General features: G+C 38.9%; 1 protein-coding gene across 1 annotated transcript in view; it reads left to right on the forward strand.

Annotated features, from left to right (window-relative positions):
* LOC117394857 (ER membrane protein complex subunit 2-like) overlaps positions 1-21,838 on the forward strand; it is a 58,176-nt gene that overhangs the window by 13,769 nt on the left and 22,569 nt on the right. Inside the window, exon 5 of the mRNA XM_033993513.3 lies at positions 6,968-7,025. Coding sequence (XP_033849404.2) covers positions 6,968-7,025 — 58 coding nt within the window. The remainder of the gene's footprint in view (positions 1-6,967; positions 7,026-21,838) is intronic.

Consider the following 21,838-nt stretch of genomic DNA (forward strand, 5'->3'; position numbering starts at 1 on the left):
TGTTTGAAAACAACTACTCAGCTATTTCTTTTCAAATCCATTAATGTGTTTGATGTCATTTACTACAAGTACCAGTGTTTCCAGCAGGGACCACTAGGTGTACCAGTAACTGTGCAATCTTAAATGACTGATGTAAAACTGAGACTAACCCCATTACAACCAGGTTTGCTGTGTCTGTACTCGCTGATTTGTTGCCTCATTCTGCTGAATGGTTAATCTATGCAGCTGATGACTGCAATGAACTCAGCATGTTTATATTTAATATTTTGCAAGTGTTGTGTATGGAATTGGTGACAGCACCTTGTGTACAGTTGTAATATGGGAAATAGCGTGCTGCAGCTCCCAAGCTCCGTGTTTAAGTCCTGATCTGACAGCATGTAACACGGACAGCTCTTATGGTTCCATGTTACCGTTTATTTCATTAAAAACAAGTTTAAGTTGCAGCGAGTTAGCTCTGCTATATTTACGCCACAGCAAGCACATTGTTATATATTTGTCAGCATGAGAGCTATATTTAGTGCATGACGTTTTTTTTTTATTTTACTTCAATTAAATAAGCTGCAATACATTTAATTCCTTTTTTTTTTTTCTTTAGCAGAACACTTCCTAAACAGTCCCAAGTATTTCTGTGCGTTCTGCTTTCACATTTCTTAATGGTCAGTTTGAGAAATAAATGTTGTTTTCCCTGCAACAGCTAACCAGGCTTCAGTCCAAACCTCATGCTATATTACTGTTCCTTTTCAAGTATGAAATGTAACCATTACCTCATGGGTATTAATCCTTTGATACTGTCTAACCTGAATAGATATTCCAAAGCTGCACGTAGTGCCAGTGACACAGTCGTGCCCCACCCCCGAGGGCATAAGAGACTGACACTCAAAACGTTATCATTTTTCCTTTCGCTGACCGAGAGAGAGAGAGATTTACAAACAGATAAGTGACACTGTACTGTGTGTACTGGGCTTCTGCACTATAGAATATATAGAAGTGCAGGTGTTAAGCATTCAATACGTTGATACTAGTAATATAGGCTATACTGATAGCAATTAGAGTTCAAGGTGGTTTGCATTGCACACCACTGCAGTTACATTATGCCAGGGTTTCATTCGTGCAACACATGTAAGAAAGGTCTCCCTACGGATGACAGGCATGGCAGAGGTGCTGGAGCATGATAAGGAGGCACTTGCCAACCGTAGCTATTGCGAGTTTTGTGCGTCCTTTTCTACTTGTACATTAGAGAAACGAGTGTCGCGCAGCTCTGTAGAGCGCTCGCTGTCCATTCCACCTGGACAAGGCTTCCCTCTGTCATCAGCTCTAAAGGGAGCTGTATCCTCTCATGAGAACTATGTGCCAAGGGAAAGTAGGACAACACGTAGGAGACCGGCTTCATGGTCCTCCTTGTCTTCTCCTTCCCCCTTCTCTCCGCCGGCTCCCTCGCCTAAGAGGAGAAAAAAGGGCCATAGGTCTCCTAGATCAGACAGCTCTGAGCAGCTGGATAAGCTCTGGGAAGCAGTCTCCCAACAGGTTGACTGAGCTGTTGCGCGAACGCACTGTTACACCTGCTCCGTCTGTGCCATTACAGTCACAAGGAGTAGTACACGCAGAATGGCAGCAGGAGGATCTGCTGTCTATCACTGCATCTGATGAGGCAGTCGACTGGGAGTTCCTTAATGAGGATGGTGACTCGGATAGTGCAACACTAGTAGCTCAGGTGTCACTATCAGTAGAGCTTTTGACATTTTGAATGTTCCATGGCCTGTAGATGACAAGTGGAAACACTAAATTTTTGAAGATGGTCTCTCTCTCTCTCTCTCTCTCTCTCGTGCTCTCTCTTGCCCTCTCTCTCTCTCGCTCTCTCTCTCGCTCTCTCTCTCACTCTCTCTCTCGCTCTCTCTCTCTCCTCCGGTACACCCGGATTTCCTCTTTTGAGGTGCATTCATCCTGGGGTCACCTGGCTATAGCACCTGCTGCTTCACGTTCCTTGGGAGCACTGTACAGCCTGCACGAGGCAGATAAACTTGGCTTGGCTGATTTTCCACCAGTAGATGCCACTATCGCAGCATTGGTGCAAGCCCCTAAGTTAGCGTTTTTAAACAAGGACGCTATCTGTCCGAATAAACAGTGCCGGGTTTCGGAGATCATGCTTAAAAAGGCTTTTTCAGCTGGTGCCTTTGCTGCGCGGCTGGGAAATTTATAACAGCATCTTGGTGGCTTACCAGAGCTGTTTATTAAGGTCTCTTTCACAGAGTCACAGACCCACACCACAGCAGCTCGATGAACTGTGGCTGGCGAATAAAAACTTGTTCTTTATATCTAAATTCAACGGGCAGGCAGTGGGTAGGAACCTGGCTGCAAAAAGAGGGTTTCACAACCGACCCATGGCTGCGCAAAGGGGGAATTTCAAGGAGTTCCACCATCAAGCACAAAGGCAAAAGCCTCAGGCTAAGCCTCAGACAAAGCAGCAGCACTAGCAATTTGCTGGCACAGGCCCAGGGCCACTTTTCAGGGAGTCACCTGGAGTACTGGCGTCAATGCTTATCGGACACCTGTGTGCTCAATTCTGTACATGCCGGCTATTCTCTGCAATTCAGATACGGTCCCCCTCCATATCGGTGCGTGATTACAACGTTAGTCACAGATCCAAGAGACGCATTGGTGTTGCCTCGGGAGGTGATGGCTCTGCTGCAGAAACGGGTTATTTGCACAGTTCAGCCTCTTCACTTAGAAGGTTTTTATTCCAGGTGCTTCCTGGTGCCCAAATTGGATGGTGGCCTCAGACCAATCCTTGATCTCAGACAGACCGGTCCATCCATATCTGAGTCAAAATGTTAACCATGCAGCAGCTGTTGCAGTCAATAAGGCCAGGTGATTGGTTCACTACGGTGGATTTAAAAGACGGCTGTTTCCACGTCCCCATAAGAGCAGGGTACAGGAGGTATCTCGGGTTCGCTTTGCGTTCAGCCTCTCTTTAGCCCCCCGTGCCTTTTCAAAGTGCATAGAAGCGATTCTGGCCCCATTTGACTCAGAGGCATCGGAGTGCTCAATTACCTAGACAATTGGCTCATTTGTGCCCAATCTCCAGCGCAGGCAAGGGTTAGGTCTGTCGGTGAATTATGCAAAGAGCCAGCTTGCACCTTCAGAAACAGACCCCTATTTAGGAGTGCGTCTGGATTCCAAGACCATGTTGTCCACTCTGTCAGAGGACAGAGTGCAGAGAATAGCCGCTTGTCTGAAGCTTTTTCAGCCCAGCAGAAAGCTCACAGTAGTGATATTTCAGAGGCTCCTGGGTCATCTGCTGACAGTATCTCGGCACTGTCTCCAGGCTGTATCCTGGTGGACACAGCCCGCTCAACTACGCTTAGGTGTAGCGCTGGGCAGCATTACCAGGAGGGAGGTTATAACCACAGATGTGTCCAGCCTTGGCTGGGGTGCCGTGTGGAAGGCAGGGGAGCGCAAGGAGTATGGAGACCCTGCAGGCAGTTTCTAGCCTTGCAGAATTTTTTTACAGGAGGTTCAGGGGAGACGTGCTTGTCTGGACGGACAACACTACTGAGCAAGTCTGAGCAATTGTTTATCTGTTATGGGGCTACACTTTTTTTACGTGGTTCTATCGGCTGAATGTCGTACATCCACAAAAACCTGGGTTTGGAGCAAGAGTGTTGAGGGCGGCCTTGAGCTCGACCCTTACAGCATAAAATTGGAGGCGAGCATGGTAATGCGCAAGGTGGCCTTTGCCGTTCCTTGTAGCTTTCAGTTGGTCTGCAAATTCCTTGCAACAGCTTTGGTATGTCTACCCATGAGGTAATGGTTACATTTCGTACTTGAAAGGGAACGTTAGGTTATTATCATAACCCTGGTTCCCTGAAATAGAAATGTAACCATTAACCTTCAAGGCCGCTGCGTCTTATTGCAGCAGTCTTGAGGGAAAAATGATGACGTTTTGAGTGTCAACAGTCTCTTTTATGCCCTTGGGGGCGGAGCACGACTGTGTCACTGGCACTATGTGCAGCTTTGGAATATCTATTCAAGTTAGACGGTATCAAAGGATTAATACCCATGAGGTAATGGTTACATTTCTATTTCAGGGAGCCAGGGTTATGATGATAACCTTTTTCATTATGGTAACAGTATTCTTAAATCACTGTGCCTGCTTCTTTGGCTGAAGACATATTATCAGCTCACCTAACTGCCAAATCTGCTACGCAATTAAATTATCCTTAAACTCCTGACGGTAACCAGTGTAACTAAATCTGTTATATCTGGGATGCAAGATGCAACAGACAAAATAAATTAGTTTGCGTTGACTCAACTTTATTTAGGCACTCAACGATTTTACTGGTGTTTATTGGAGTGCACAAAGATCAATTTTCAGCTTGGTACGGTAACCTTTTTTGCTGCTTTACAGCCCTTTTAATTATTTTCTTTATTTTAAATTTCCAGGGCATTTTGTTAATGGCATGTGTGCAACACACAAACCTTAAGTGTATTTCTTGTAGTTTTTTGCTGTTCTTTGTTCTGCATTTCTTAAATGCAACTGTTCATTTTACGCTAAATTTTGGACACAACAGTACTCGCACACATTTGGTCACCATCACAACTGTTGTAAGAAACTGGGGTTCCCGTGTTCTGCTGGCGTTAGTACCTCTGCACTTACAAGCATTTGTATTTGATCAAATTGTTACTGTCCTTCTCACACTTCAGTTTATTGAAACATGTGATATGCTGTTTTTTGAATTTATACAGACAGACATCCTATCGCATTTATACATACTTACATTTTTATGCCTAACCCCGAAAAAACAGTTGTCAAATTTGCAACCATTTTAGTTAGTCTGGAGCCCTGCATCATAATTTCTCATTTATCTGTGATTCAGTGGTACAAATAGATTGATACATTTATGATGGTGCGATTTGAGGGAGTTTTGAATTGGATGCGAACAGCGATAGGGAGCCAGTGGAGAGAGTTGAGCAGCTGTGTAGCATGGGAGAAAAGAGGAAGGGAAAGGCCAAGGCGAGCAGCAGAGTTTTGGATGTGCTGGAGCAGATGGATAGGAGAGGCTGGCCAGGAGGGAGTTGCAGTAGTCAAGTCAGGACAGTACCAGGGCCTGAACTAGGAGCTATGTGGAGTAGTCGGTGAGGAAGGGGCAAATTCTGTGTGTTGCTGAGAAAGAAGCAACCGGAGCATACCAGAGTAGAGATGTGGTGAGAGGGAGGGGTTGAGGGTGACACCGAGGTCCTTGGTGGATGAGGAGGAAGAGAGAGTGGTGGATTCAAGAGGAATTGAGATAGAGAGATTAGCGATTTGGGGAGGAAGAGGTCTGATTTGGAGAGGTTGAGTTTGAGATGATGCAAGTGCATCCAGGAGGAGATGGCCAAGAGGCAGGTAGAGATACAGGACGAAATGTCAGAGTCAGAGGGAGGGAAAGGAGAGGAAGATCTGGGCATAGAAATGATACAAGAGAGGGTTAGTCAGCCAGGGTGTCCTCGGCTCATCGCGCACCAGCGACCCCTGTAGTCTGGCCGGGCGCCTGCGGGCTTGCCTGTAAGCTGCCCGAGAGCTGTGTTGTCCATGGCTGCATGGTGAGTCCGCAGTGTGAAAAAAAGCAGTCGGCTGACGGCACACGCTTCGGAGGACAGCGTGTGTTTGTCTTCGCCCTCCCGAGTCAGCGCAGGGGTGGTAGCGGTGAGCTGAGCCTAAAAAATAATTGGCCATTCCAATTTGTGAGAAAATAATAAAAATAACTGGCAACGACTAAATTAAAAAAAAAAAAAAAAGATACGAGAAGCTATGGGAGGAGATGAGGGGACCCAGGGAGCGAGTGTTGAGAAAACAGGAGGTGTCCCAGGACTGAGCCTTGGAGGACACCTGCCGAAAGAGAGCAAGAGGCACAGAGTGAGCCACGCTAGGACACCCAGTACGTGCATTCAGAGAGGCAGAAGGAGAACCAGGCAAGAGCAGTGCTGGAAAGTCCCAGGTCAGTGAGGGAGGACAGGAGAATAGGGTGGTCGACTGTGTCAAAGGCTGCAGAGACGTCGAGGAGAATTAGAACAGAGGGGAGGTGGCACGGGCAGAGAGTATTGAGTTACTGATGGAGAGAAGAGCAGTTTCAGTGGAGTATGCCGGGCGAAAACCAGATTGGAGGGAGTTGAGCAGAGAATGTGTTGACAGGAAAGCAGAGAACTGGTGATGTAACTATCTACTATTCCTTCAGGCATCATGGTATTGAATCTATTTATCCATGTATTTATTTATTTTATTCTTCTGTTTGTACATTGTCTAATTGTATTTCTTCTAAAACTACAAATTGTTGGTCAGTCATATGTGTTCATTTATTGTAAAGTGTTGAACTATTGGTGAAAAAGCACCTTCACCTATATCTTTTTTTTTTATTTAAGATATAGTTAAATAAGAAATGTACTATATGGCCGTTTTTATCTTAATGTGACATCATTTCCATCTGATACAAGCTATTTGATAAAAGCCAAACTTATACAAAGAAATTTCAAATGGTTGTTGCATCAATATCCGGGTATACTGTATATAATTTCCACAAGTTACTTATTTTAAAGCTAATGTATCTTTTGTTTTATAAGCTGTGGCAAGAAGTGGTTCATTGGGGTAAATTGGTCATTTGTAGTGCCAAAGCTTAATTAACCGCATTAGCTGTACCCTGGCTGGTAAAACCTGCCTGATCTTGTATTTTTGTTTTTTTTTATATATAATGTCAGTCATTGGTACAGTGAGCAACTTGGCAATGTAACTGTGAATAATGATGTGTTTAGCCCAGCATTTAGTAGTAATTGGGGTGCCTGAGGGTGTGCATGACCTCATATGATTTTATCCGTAAAGTTTGGAGTGGACAAACCTTCACATTAAAGTTTCTAAACAACCATAAAAAGTTTTGCAGACAAAGATGCCCAACAATTACTGAATTGAAACGGCTTTATGTATTTTTTTCCATTACAGGTATGATGAAGCCTTCAAAATGTACAATGACATCTTACAAGATGATTCGACCAATACAGTAAGGAAACCTTTTTTTTTGTTTGTTTGTTTTTTTGTTTTATTGGACCTATTGTGTGTTCTTAAATTGTTCAACTACCAACATTCTGGAAATACACTTTTTTAACATTTTTGCTTCAAGCATGTATTTATATTGTCATCTTACCATCAGGTTTGGTTTATGATACACTAAGGGGTAAATCCTTAGTTTTCTAAAAGCCACCCAAAGTTCCCAAAGGAATGTCAAGATACAAAAACGTTTTAGTAGGAAAGTGAATCATTATCGGCACACAAACACATTGCATGTGCTGAGCTGATCACCGGTTTGTGGTACTGTAAGGGATGAGATATTAAACAGCTGAGTTGTGCACTGATGAGGGCCTGCATGCTGGCCAAGGATTGAATCACTGAGGAGTGGGCTCTGGACACATTTCAGGAAATGTGCTCCGACAGCCTTTTTCCTAGTCCTTGGTGGAGAGGAAGTCCACAGCATATTTTATCAACAGTTAGCACTATTGGCTACATATTTTGCTGTTTCTTAAACTTTTAATTTGTCAAAAAAGTCATCCACAAATTGGAGGTTCTGCAGATTTTGGCTTTGTGGCTGAAGGAACAACCCTGCATTGTGATTACTGTACTTTCTCCATAACTGTCCAGTAATCTGTTGCTTACACATTTTAGTGACATGTTCCGTCTATGAATGGTAGTTTCTCTATTCATTTTAAAACAATAATCAATCAGAAAAGATTAAGTTGACACCCTCCCCTGATTTTCAGTAAGTAATTGTTTGAATAAGAGATGTTTATTGCTAATGTAAACACTACAGGAATCTTTTTTTTTTTTTTTTTGCATTCCAGATTTAAAAAAAAAAAAAAACTTTAGTTATTGTTGGTTTTATCCAGACATAATGTAACTGCTGATTGTTTCCATAGACATGTGGCCGTGCAAGAAAATGCATGTTTTAGGGTTTTAAACAGAAACCGTGGCCATGTTTGTTTTGGCACTCCTCTAGTAATTCAGCAGTTTCTCCTGGTGTGCTGACACATGGACTTGCTTAGATACATTAAACATTTTCGCTAGGTTGGCAAGTGCTGTAAGTGAAGCATCGACATTTGTTCTCATAACCCATGTGAATCATATACTGCACTGGCCATCCGATTCAAACAAACAGATGCTTGCTGACAAAGTCAATAAACTCTGTTCAAGAATACAGTTACCTTCTTTCTCTTCCAATGTGATAAATGAGTTATTATTTGTTTATTTAGCAGACACCTTTATCCAAGGCAACTTACAGAGACTAGGGTGTGTGAACTATGCATCAGCTGCAGAGTCACTTACAACTACGTCTCAGCCGAAAGACGGAGCACAAGGAGGTTAAGTGACTTGCTCAGGGTCACACAATGAGTCAGTGGCTGAGGGGGGATTTGAACCGGGGACCTCCTGGTTACAAGCCCATTTCTTTAACCACTGGACCACAGTTGCTGTCTGAATGTCTGCTGTGGCGCTGTGCTGTTTTGATCTGTTGCTAGCCCTTATCCTTTACATGTAAGGTTTTAAGTTTGTTGTGTGTTTCCCCGCCCCCCCCCCCCCCCCCCCCCACACACACACTTGTGACTAACTTGTTATGGATATGAAATAAGAGTTAGATTAACTAATGTAATCTGCTTGTTTAAATTTACTTTGCATCATTTTCAGATTCAGAGCTCTGAGGCCAGTGTGTACTTTTAAACTGTGAAAAAAAAAAAATATATCTATGACAGACAAATGATACAAAGTGGATCTTAAGATTTACATTAGGCAAGATAACATAAAGTTGCTATTTTAAAGTCATAGATATGCAAAATGAAAAATAACTTAAGATTAATCAAATTTAAAAGCCAAATAAAACTGAACTCAATCCTTAAATTCTATTTTAAGGGTGTAAAAAATGCTTGTTCGCAAAAGCTATGCGTTTCCCAGTAGAGCTAGCTTGCTTTTAGAAATCTTGCTCAGTGTGGTATCAAACCATTCTTAACCTGCTAAATATATTTTAGGAAGAGACTATGGTGATACAGACTGTATCGTTGGTTCCAGAGTCCCGGGGGAATCAAATCCACTGCTCTCAAGTCTCACAAATTACCACCCAAGCATGTTTTCTTCTATGCAACAAGATAGCAGATAGCTGGTTAATACTGACAAGTGTACACAATTATAATAACTACCTAGCCGGTTCCTTGTTTCCAGTGGGAAGGTAAAAATAATTGTAGACTCAGTGTAAAATACCCTGCCCTTTATAAAATTAGACAAAGTGGCATTGAATCTGTCCTTTGTTTTAAAATACCATTACAGTACCCTTCTGGATTTATTTTTGTTAATGAATGTGATAGACTGTAAAGAGTTGTGCTTACTGTGAGTAATACAGGAAGGTTAAAATTAAAGAAATACATAAATGGGTTCCATGTGTGTGTTTTTTTTTTTTAACCATAAACCTGTGACTTGATTACAGATGCAGCCTCTTGTGGTTTACTTACTGCTTTCAGTTTTTGAATTAAAACTGCAATTGTTCTGGTGTTTTTTTATATTTTAATGTTCTGGAACATTAAAATATACATTTTGAACTGATTTAACTCTCTTGCAGGAGGATCTGGTGGTGATATTTTAAACATCTGAGTGAACTAACAGAACATCGGTCAAATCAGTTCAGAACCATTTCTATATTATTATTATTATTATTTATTTCTTAGCAGATGCCCTTATCCAGGGCGACTTACAATTGTTACAAGATATCACATTATACATTATTTCACATTATACATATATCACATTATTTTTACATACAATTACCCATTTATACAGTTGGGTTTTTACTGGAGCAATCGAGGTAAAGTACCTTGCTCAAGGGTACAACAGCAGTGTCCCCCACTGGGGATTGAACCCACAACCCTCCGGTCAAGAGTCCAGAGCCCTAACCACTACTCCACACTGCTGCCTTGTAGTGCTTTAGAAGTAAATCTTACTGTAGTAGTCTAAAAATCAAACTAACATACAGAACTGGAAACACACTTCACTGAGTTTTATAGAGCTAATAAAATAAATCCACAAATATAACTTGTCATGGACTTCCATTCGCTAGGTATCGCTTGTGCTGTTTTGAAAGAGGCACATAGACTCTGAGTATGTCGATCATTCTGCGAATCATCTGGTTGGTTCGTGAAAGGAAAAGGTTGAAAGAATTTCCGTCTCCAGGTGAAATTACCAAGGACATGTAGGTATAACTCTGTCTGAAAGTAAAGCATGCAAATGAGAGCTTTCTTCACCCTGGATGACATTTTTCTTTGAAAACTGTGCATCTGAGACTTGCATAGCAAATGGCAAGTGTACGATATGATTGTATGGAATTATTTAACATGCATTGTTTATTCATTATGATTAACACTAGAAGGACCGGAGATATGCTCGTACTTAGAAGCCCCGCAGCAGTCTTTCTGACAACTGTATTCAAAAACGGTAAATGGTATAACGAAAGGAGAAACAGTCGGATGTAATTAGTTTTTACTTTTTTTTTTTTTACTGAGTACGTTATATAAAGACGTGAAAAACCGAAGTGTGTATATAGTTGTTCTTTTTTTAACAAAATGGTATTCCTTTACCTTGAGTCTAAGGCTGTTCACAATCAATACAGATAATGCGCTTCTACACGCCACCTTTCTACACAGGGCACCGCTGCCTGAAATTTTATTTTTATTGCACTTGTGTCTCTTGTGGCTCTCAGCGGGGTTGCCAGCTTCAGATGTGGGTACACGCTTGGCAGTCTCCCTCTGTGCCAAATGCTTCTTGCGAAGTTCCTGTGCTAACTGTAAAATATATTCTCTCTTTGGTAAATTCTTCTCTGTGCATTCTTTGTAAAGTACCCAGGAGTTGGGGTCCAATAAATTGTAAAACACCTGAAAAGGCCACCGTCGGGAGCCAGCTTTCATGGAATACTTCCATACCATCTGATCCAAAACATCAACTCCATATTTTCTTGCTTTGTAAAACTCCACAGTCTCTGGTATTTATTTTCACTAGTCCCGATGCTAATTGACTGACCAAAACAGCACAGCTGGCAAGCAGGCACCAGCTATTGAAAAGGTTAATTGAAAAACAATAGACTGTCAGTCATTCACTCAGGCAGAGAGTAGAGACTAATCTAATTACAGCTAAGCACATTGCGGACTAGTAAATAAAAATAATTAAGTAGAATACCGTTCTGTATAATCACAATACAATTGGGCTTTTAGGTATAATGTAATTTATCTCCTTTATTTCTGCACTCCCGTGCTTCATGCAATATTTAATACATACAGACAGGAAAGTACATGAACTCGCAGCCCCATGTGTGTTACACGAGTGGAGAAAATTACATTTTAAAACCAAAAACCAGCAAAATGACTGCTGTGGGACTTAGTGTTAACTCAACATGCATGCAAAATAATAACTTCCATCTGCAATCACTATTTTGGTGCTGGGACAAATATCCGAACAAATACTTATTTTACATGTATTCGAAGGCAAAAGAAAATGTTAATTGCACAGTTGACAGAAATGAGAAATACGTACCACACCGCATTTTGCCTTGCACCGATTTACCACCTTGACAGCATTTGCATGACAGATTCCAAAGTAGCAAGAGGGAGAATACTACGTGGGATTTAAAAACAGAGTTAAGCTTACGCAACACTAGCTGCCATACTAGTTGCCGGTGCTTCTTCAGAATTGGAAAGCGAGTCAGTCATGTTTTGCTTAAACCTTTTATGTTGGCCCCTCTGGCCCTGTTTGTTTTGTGTGTTTTTGTAAGTAAATGTGTGCACCAGCACTTAAACTGTTGCTTTCTCTCTGGTATTTCCTGCCAGTAACATCTTGGGCCGTGACGTTACCCTGTCACATGTAGTGTCAGAGTGGGATAGCGCCCCTGAGACTCGGAGCAGATAGCAATTTTGAAAAAATAAATAAAGTGAAATGCTGGTACGAACTACAAAGGCAGTGCACAGCTGAAGGTGCTCCGCTTTGCAGGGCCTGTATGGAGTTTGGGCACCATACTGTGGATTGCCCATATGAAGATCCTGGATTTATGGAGGACTAGGGAAAGGGAGAGGTTGGGGATGCAACCGATTGCTTTCACCTGGGCGCCCAAAAGCCACTGCCATCTCCACTGATGTTTTGTTTGTTTTACTGTGTTTGTATTTAATAAATGTGTGCTTGAACTGCAGCGTCTTGACTCCGAGTCTCTCTTCCTGTCGGTAAGAGCCTGGGCCGTGGTGCTACCCTGTCACAAGCCTATTTGTTTATTGCAAAGACACGACAATGGCAGGGATTATTAAAAATAAACCACGCATGAAAAATGTGTTGTCAACTTTCTTTTTACCTGAAATACCAACATTTTTTTTATTTTAACCGCAACTACTGTATCCTTTTGTAGTTACATAATGGCTTTGATAATTTTGCAAATGAAAGAATATTGCAGTACTTGTCTGAAACTTGAACGCTATCCAAACCTGAAAATACCATGTTTGTACTAGCACTACTATTTATACTGTATATTATTTATTTCTTAGCAGACGCCCTTATCCACTTTCTAGCTAAACGAGGGTACTTGTTGTGAACTGCACTGAGCTGCAGATGTATTCAAGACTAAATGGTGTTGAAAATAGAAAGTTCAGAATCGAAACTGAAGCTGTCAAGTCATTTAGCTTCTAAATATTACCAAGGGCATGTTACAAGCTATCCTCAGACTGCCTTTCTCTACCAATAAGGGATATTATGTCAAATTATTACAACCCATCAGAAATCAACCAGACATTGGAATGATCTGCTGAAATAAAGTACAGTACTTTGAAATTAGTAACTGGATCGTGGAGCTGTTCATGGAGTAGTCAAAGTTTGAACTTTCTGACCAAAGATGGTCTGAATGGTGGTTTGGTGGAAACTGAATGTTGAATTTGTTGTTTGCACAGTAACGTAGACTACAGAATGTAACAACAGGAAGAAAACACATTTTATAATCATATAATTACACTGCATGTTAAATCTGTAATGCACACTGAAAATGTATATTTCCAGCTGGTAGTGAGTGTTTATTAGTGTTTATTAATCAGAATTTATGATTGATAACAATAACATCTATGCTATAATAACATAAAAATGAGATATAATGTACCCGTACTTGATTCCATGATATAATAATCATTTTTAATTAAGTCTGATTTCGGAATCAAGCCGATATCAGTAGGAGACCAACAGCAGAACTCCAACAACAAAGGCTTAACATTGTCTGGGTAGTTTGCAGTCAAAGGCCAAATTAAAGTTAACTTTTACAAAACAAAAGGCCTTTTTCAGCCCACTGCGCACAGTAAAAGATGCAATACTTGTTTGTTTTTTCGCCACATTATGTGTTATCTTCCATTTTAGATTGAGCATTTCACTTGTTGATTTACAATATGAAATAGTTGTGCTGCAGAGATTACATTGCATGGTGGTCTCATTTAACCTTTTTCAAAATACTTCCGCGTGTTGCATTTTTTGTTTTTATTTTTTATGCCATTTTCACTGCTCATGTACTCCCTTAGCCAATAGCAGAGCTAGGTAATGGAAGGGCGCCCGCCTCCCTATCAGTAAGGTGACAGTTGTAGTGGCTGATCATTTTTAACTTCCTCCTCTCTCTCAAATACATTGCCAAGTTTTTTCGGGTGTAGCTATTGAATTTTTCAATTTGTTTTAGAAATGAACGGGTATTAAAAACTTGATCAAAGTATTCAAGTAGTAATTTTATTTAGATTACTCAAATCTCATCCCTACTATAGACTTTTTATGTACTCCAATCAGCCTCTACAATGAAAATGGCACTTTAAAGCAGACATCCTCTGACTTTTTTTTTGTCCAGCTAGTAGGGCTGTCTAAATCGTACAGACCTGAGATTTATAGGAATACCTGCTGAATAACCTTGAGGAAATCTGATCAGTTTTGTATCAGGTTGCAGAGTCCACACCTAATTGCGCTGTTAACTGATAGCACCAGCTCTTCTTAGACTATGAAAAATCTGGGCAATCCCAAAGAACAGTGCTGGTATGTCTTTTAATGAGAACCAGAAGTGATGTAAACATTCAGATCTACACATTGAGCTCCTTTATGCTAATTAAAAGGAATAATGACAACTGGAATATTGGGCTCTTTGCCAAGTTAAAGTTTCAGTATTCAATAAAGTTCTATGACATTCTGAACTACCTTGTTAAGGCCCCCAAGTGCTTAAAACCCAAGTACAAAACATTTTGTATACTGTTCAGAGTATGTGGTATGAAGATATGAATTCAGAGACATGCATATGAAACTTTACATTCCCTATAGAAGATGCAGATTTGAAACTGCTAAAGGCTTTTTTCTTTTTTTTATATATATATAAATGTGCGTGTCCTTGGATCACCATTCTTGAGATTTACTATGTTAACAGTAAGCATCTTCACATTTCATTTTTTTTTTCTTTACTGTCCCGTTTACATTTTTATGATTTCTAATAGCAGTTCTAATTGCAATTGGTGATTTAGTTTCTGTTAACATGCTGAGTTCAAGAACTGCTCTTCATTTCTAGTTCCCTAAGGCAGATCTGTGTATCCTAAGGCTATATCAGCCAGTGTCTTTTATAGAAATAGTCAGTTAAATCTAGTGATCTGGCATGTTGCAAGTTCTGTTTTGTTTTTTTGGCAATGCACCTAGATCAGGGGTGGCCAACCCTGGTCCTGGAGAGCCACGATCCTACAGGTTTTCTGGGTATCTTAAACCATCAAAGGCTAAAGACCTGGTAAGAAATGTTGGTGTTGACCATTTCAGAAAATAATTGGTTTGTTTAAGCAATTGAGAATGAAAGGTGGAACGAAAACCTGAAGACCCTGCGGCTCTCCAGGACCAGGGTTGAGGCACCTTTAGCAGTAATAACCAAAGGGTATGAATACTTTTTGGAGTTTTGCAAAAAGATATTGCTGACACAAATTATAGATTTGTAACTTTTCTTTTCCTCATCCACAAAAGCAAAACTTTTCCTAAAATTGTTTTGAGAAATTTCTAGAAATTATAAATTTCCATTGGGGTATGTAAACTTGTGACTACAACTACCTTTCTTTGTTGTAATGCGATGGGTGGGCCTGTTTCTGTGAGCAAAGTTATTTTAAAATTGGACTTTTTTTTTAAAGAACGGTTCTAGTTTTACTTTTCATTAACATGAATTTACTAAGGGGGAAATAAAAGGACTGTTATTTTTAAATTGATAATTACAGCAGAAATGTATTTATGTAAATTAGTTACAATACATCCGTGAGGTACCAGCGCAGTCGGAGCTCCGAATCTCCAGCTATAATCTTTATTTGTAAAACGGAATGTTTGGATGCTGCACGCTGATTGGCTGTTGGATTTTTCACCGTGCAGTTAAATAGTACAATTCACAACGGAACTTATTTTTACCGAAGTTCAATTAATAAATGATCAATACACAACATATTAAACTCACAATAAATAGACTCATTGTTGTGAGTTGTCTTTTCAAGTATTAAAAAGTGATCTTTTCGGAGGCATGACAGTAGAATGGCTAGAATGACAAGATGCAAAACCAAGAGACAAAGATTTAAGTTAGCAACTTAGTGACATTGAAGAAAACAAAATCTTGGGGAGCTGGTGTTTTTTATTGATTGGATGAAACATAAAGAAATGGTAATCGACTTAAAAACAGTGTCTTGAACATGTAAACGGTTTGTTACGATAATTCTGTGCCTCAGTGCGTAATTCGGCTGATCAAGAGTATTCAATTTTGTTATGTTAGCCTCCATGCTGATCTCAGTCACTCCGTAAACAGTGCTGACATAAACCACACTGATAGCCTGTTAGTGACCAAGCATTTGTATTGTTGGCTTTTCCAGATCAGCGGTAGTAATGCGTGGATATTGAACTTTGTCTTTGCCTCCTTTTCTGTATCTTTTCATTATCAACACAAATACACGATTGGCAAGGTTAACATTGCGGGTTATGTCGGATCTGTTTACGGAGCGATCTGAGACCAGCACGGAGGCTTCATTCATTTTAATTTTTATAAATGGAAACGTTAACCTCCAGTTTTAATGTTTATAACAGACAGAACCTTGTTTGAGCGACTATTTTTGTCCAAAGCTGAAGTATTTTTCAGAAAATCAAAACACTTGTATCGTATCCATTTTATAAGCGGGATAACACTCCAGGGCTTCTCGTGTGTTATCCTTACTTTACAAACTGCTGTGTTGAGGGCACTTGAAGGCAATACACAAACTCCCTAGTAAAGAATACATTTTAGACTCTCCAAAATCTATATATGATGGAGAGTTTAGACCTTTTTTAACTTCGAGATATTCTCCATGTATGCATGTTCTTCCTGCTTCTTTCGCTGGGTTTTTAAGGTAATTATGTAACCTTTCCACAGACCACCTGAAGGGAGCCGGTGGACCACCAGTGGTCTGTGGACCACAGATTGAGAACCACTGACCTAGCATTTATGTCCCAACTCTGCTCCCTAATGATTGGACAGTTGCAAAGCCAGGGCAGATATTTGACTTTCCCATTGGTTAAACTCACAAGACCTTTAAAAGAAACGGAGAATACCTTCAACGGTGTATGTTCCGCCTCTGCTTACTCATGATTGGACAACTGCATAACAAGGAGCAGATCTTTAACTCTCCCATTGGTTAAACCTAGTCAAGATCTTCAGCTGTTTGTCCTGCCTCCACTCACTTAAGATTGGACTGCCGCGGTTTCCCCACAATTTTAAATACCGGTACGTAAGATAAATACAGTTTTGGTATTAAAATGGTACTATGGTACTGTATTGGTATAAGAAAAGGGTGTTTTTTAAAAAAGTAATTTCAACTTCCAATCACTTAAAATATGCTGACGATAATGTAAACAACACCAAGCTACTACAGACAGCGAGTCCCAAACTTTAAATATGTTACTGCTTGTAGGTAAGAATTCAGCTTTATTATGAATATATTGTGTTATTATGATCTGAAACAAAAACACATTTGGAAATGTGAAAAAACACAGTTATCAAAAGTGCCCAGCCATTTAAGTGGAAATATCAAAAATGATTGTGAAAAATAAATGTCAAAAGAAAGATGTCTATATTGTTTTATGTATTAATTTATTTCAATATTTATTAAGGTTTTACTTTTACCTGATTTTATATAGGCTATCCTTCAGCATAGCTAATTCTCAAAAAAATGTACATTCCTTTTTGTTCATTGGGGACCACAAATAGCGTTACTCTCATCAACCAGTATTGAGAGGAACTGTACTTCCTTGCACCAATAGGGATCACAATGAGCGTTACACTGACAGGAAACCAAAATTTCAGAGCTCAAGATCAGAATCTCAGAATGATGCAGATGAATGGTGACTTGAAAAATTGCCAAAATATAAGTTCTGAGAATTCTCAGTTGGCTGACTTTATCTTTCAAAATACTGCTTGTCTCAACTAATCATGTAGGACTGACAGTACAACACAACACACTTGCAAACTGAAGGTTATAGTTTCAAATCCCATGCCTATTATATAAAAAATATTAAATTCTATTTATATAAAAATATATTTTTTGCATGCAAATGTTCCATTTTAAAACAAATAAATAATTTTAATATAAATGATATAGATGTCACAATAAGTGCGTTCCCTAGTATATTTACGTTTTGACAAAAAAAGGTAATTGTCATTAAAATTCAGATGTCCTGTAATATACATATGCATGGATAAAACTCTCTGGGGTCTGCAAAAAAAATACGTTGGGAGAAAAAGGAGGAGAAGGACATTTTTACCTTGCTTTGGCAACTTATATTTCTTACTGTATGACAGGTATTGACTCTTTTTTTTTTTTTCTACATTTCACCCGAGAGGTTTTGGAACCACAAATTAAAAGTGAAATGGTGCTTTTGGCTGATTTACTTTTGCTGTGCCAATACCCTGAAAACACGTAAACTATCCATGCTGTATAGAGTGTTTTACCGTTGTTCTCAATTTAAGCAACATATTATGATACTGTTTGCTATGGTAATTGTTTATTTATTAGTTATAAAATGTTTAGTGTGGTGGGTTGTCGCAACCCGGTATAAATCTCTACATGTTTTTTTAAAATGACTTTACATTTACTTCAAAGATGCAACATGTTTCAGTAAAATCAAACGCCCAATAAACTTTGCATCCCGCGCAGAGGGAGAACACAAACGTAAAACATCAAGTGGGGTTGGCATTGCAGGGGAGATGAAGGGAGGTTTCAGTTCCGAGTGACTGTTTTGTAAGCATTATGAATGCTTATTCACCACTGCTACACCCTGTTAGAAAATGGACTTTTCTTGCATTTGTTTTACACAAGAATGTGAACATGAGAGTATCTGTACATTTGTTTTAAGTACTTGTCCAGAGGAGCAAACATTATTCATGTTCATACAAATCAGCAAAAATTAAAAATATTGCCAATTTTATAAATGTACTAGCATTTATTAAAACAGTTACTTTTAGTGAGCGGTAAAATTAGCCATATTTACTAAAAAAATTAATTAAAAAAAAAAAAAAAGGCTGTGAATGCAAGTCATATAACTTTTGATGAAAAATACACAATAATTAAGTTAAGCTATCGTTTAATTTCTAGGTGCTGGCATGGAACACTGTTATTGTACATTAAAGCTTCAAAGCCCCCAAATAAATTACAATTGGGAAAAGAAAATATGTACAGTATTTACAGTATTGAGCAGCAGTCCTTGCAGTTTATGTTAGGGAAAGGGTAAATTACCTTTAATTTGTCAGTTTTATTATACTCCTTTGTTTAATTTGGCCAATGTGACTTTGTCACGTTCACAAGCAAACATTAGTCTTTTTGATTGTGTCTCCATCTTCTGACTCGCATCTCACTCTGATTCCAAGTCACCCTCAAATCCAAGTTGCTCCCACCAAATTTGAACCTTTTAAATTTGAGTAAATACTGTACATTAAATTTGGTAATATGAGTTATAGCAAATGTAAAGCCTCTTAATTGGGGCTGTCCTAAACATTAATAGGATCACCTCTAGCTGAAAGGAAGCATCGTGCTACATAACACTGCATGAAAAAAAAAAAATAGAACATCTAAAAGTAAGGATATTAAATCTAGGACTAGACATGTTGTATTTTAGTAGTTTACTTAGTTTGTATTTGGGTTGCAACGAAGGGTACAGTTTGACCTTCACAGGTTTGAACCTTAGATGGTACTACTTTGCATAATTTACTGGTGACATCTCCATAGCTACTAGTTTTATATTTGATTGGAAATCCTATTTTACAGGTAAGCCGTATAAATGGAATAAACCTTTCGCATGTAGTTTAAAAATACATTATGTAGAACAGTAATCATATTTTTATAATAATTGAAATAAAAATACACTTTGTTTATGTACATGTAATTGATGCTGCTTGCGATATACTGTATAAAGTAAGCTTGAATTGCAGCAGCACCAACTGCAGTGGACTTGGGCTAAACAAAGCTTTATTTAAGTCACCGTTCCAAGCAGGTTATCAGTCAGTCACATTTTACTACTACTAAAAATAATAATAGGAACTTACTCTTGTCAAGTGACCCCGGAGATTGGTTGTGCCTCCATGATACATCAACCATCGCTTGCACAGTTTGCATTAAACTTTTTTTTTTTTTTTTTGGTCGTCTGGACATTTAACAGAAAAATCCCAAACAGCAGAGGGGTTTTGAGACATTTCTTTCAATACAGCTGGCAAATAAAGAAATTTAAGTTCTGCCTCTGGGTAACATGAGCTGGAGGGGGGAGGGGCTGACAGTGCTCCAGTTTTCGAAATTAAAATTAGTGTTAATGTATATTTTGTATATTTTTAAACATTCTACCATAGCATTTCTCTTACACTGTCTTGTACACAAGGTATTTAGTACATATTTTACTGAAGCACTACAAACGCTATAGGTAACCCCCCCCCCCCCAGTTCTTTGGATACTATACCCTGCTCCACACACGGCAGCGGCGCCATATAGAGTTGCTACGTATAACGATTTGGTAGTGGATTTTAATGCAACAACTTTTAAGTAATATGCATTATACAAATCAAAAGATTGAATTTTGCATGTTAGTGACATTTAAGTGCGATTTATAGTATGGGCAGCAGTGTGGAGTAGTGGTTAGGGCTCTGGACTCTTGACCAGAGGGTCATGGGTTCAATCCCAGGTGGGGACACTGCTGCTGTACCCTTGAGCAAGGTACTTTACCTAGATTGCTCCAGTAAAAACCCAACTGTATAAATGGGTAATTGTATGTAAAAATAATGTGTAAAAAATAATGTAATTGAATGTAAAAATAATGTGATATCTTGTAACAATTCTAAGTCGCCCTGGATAAGGGCGTCTGCTAAGAAATTAATAATAATAATAATAATAATAATAATAATAATAATTCACACATTGTCAAACAGTTTCTGTTAACAGAGAAGAAAAAAAAAGTCGGTGAATGTCACCTGATGAGCCTTCGAAGCTTTAAAACTACCTACGAATTCCTGGCTAGCAAACGAACACAGCCCTAGTCTGTACACCTGAATTTCAGCTAAATGTAAAACTGAATCTTCACAGCTGGTGATTTGAACCTTTTATCCTTGTCTGTGCTTTGTATAAAACATGAATCATCTGCTTCCTTAGCCAATTAAAAGTGTAGCTAAACCAAATGCAGTCCTGTCATCGGGTGTTAAATCATGAGGGGTTTCAGTAAACCAGTTGTCCAGAGTTTGCAGATTTTTGTGCATATCCGTGCATGATTTGGCTTCAGTACATGTCATGCACACAGACCATTAGTCTGAGGTTAGTTTAAATCTCCATTATAAATATTCAACAGCAATCTAGTTGTGGCATAGATAAAACAGATGTGAGGTAAGCTGTGGTGAGTCTAGTTTTTTATTGATCTAGAAGTTTAGAATGATGGACACTTTTTTGCAGTTATCAAAGACTTCGAAGATGTCCCGATAGATGTGCAGTTTCTTTATCTTATCGGGTGATTTGAGCAGCCTATATCCAGCATTTTACAGTACCAGGGAATCCACATGAATTACATCAATTGCTTATTTTAGGGGTAATACTGGGATAACCAAACCTACTGTATTACTTATCACAGCAGAGTATAAGTTGATTAAATAAACCCCTTCGTTTGGTTGGTTCATTACAATTGACCTGTTTGTGTCATATTTTAACTAAAGAAATATGAGCAATATAAGATCAGGCTTTATACTGTCTGGCATGACAAACAAGATTTACAAAGTAATAATCACAGTAAATTGGAAATTTTAGGTAATTTTAATAACGATATAAGTAATGTATTATACATTCCATAGTGTTCATTGTCATTAGACACATTTGTATCTGTCACTGTTCAAAATGTTTATGCATTATGACCACTTCAAATGAAGATTTACAATTAAAAAAAAAAATTATATATATATATATACACTATTTTCCATAGAAGTGATTTGTGGAATTAGGTAAAAGCTGAAAAACCTAGGGGGAAAAGAGTGAATATTTGTAAAATATGGAGTAGGGTTACATGACTGGGGAAAGCATGTGTGGTTAACCCCTTAAGAACTATTTCTTTACAACACTGGTAACAAACTTGCATTTTCCTCTTCTTTTCCCACTTTCACAGCTTTTAAGATCTGTAATTTTAAAACCACATTAAGACTGAAGATAATTTTAATGAGTTGCTTATCAGAGCTTTTTTTTATTTACTTGTTTTAAACTTTTAATTAAATGTAGATAAACAATATATTTTTACAAAGTA

This window comes from Acipenser ruthenus, chromosome 3, assembly GCF_902713425.1.
Source record: "Acipenser ruthenus chromosome 3, fAciRut3.2 maternal haplotype, whole genome shotgun sequence".
NCBI classification, from domain to species: Eukaryota; Metazoa; Chordata; class Actinopteri; order Acipenseriformes; family Acipenseridae; genus Acipenser; species Acipenser ruthenus.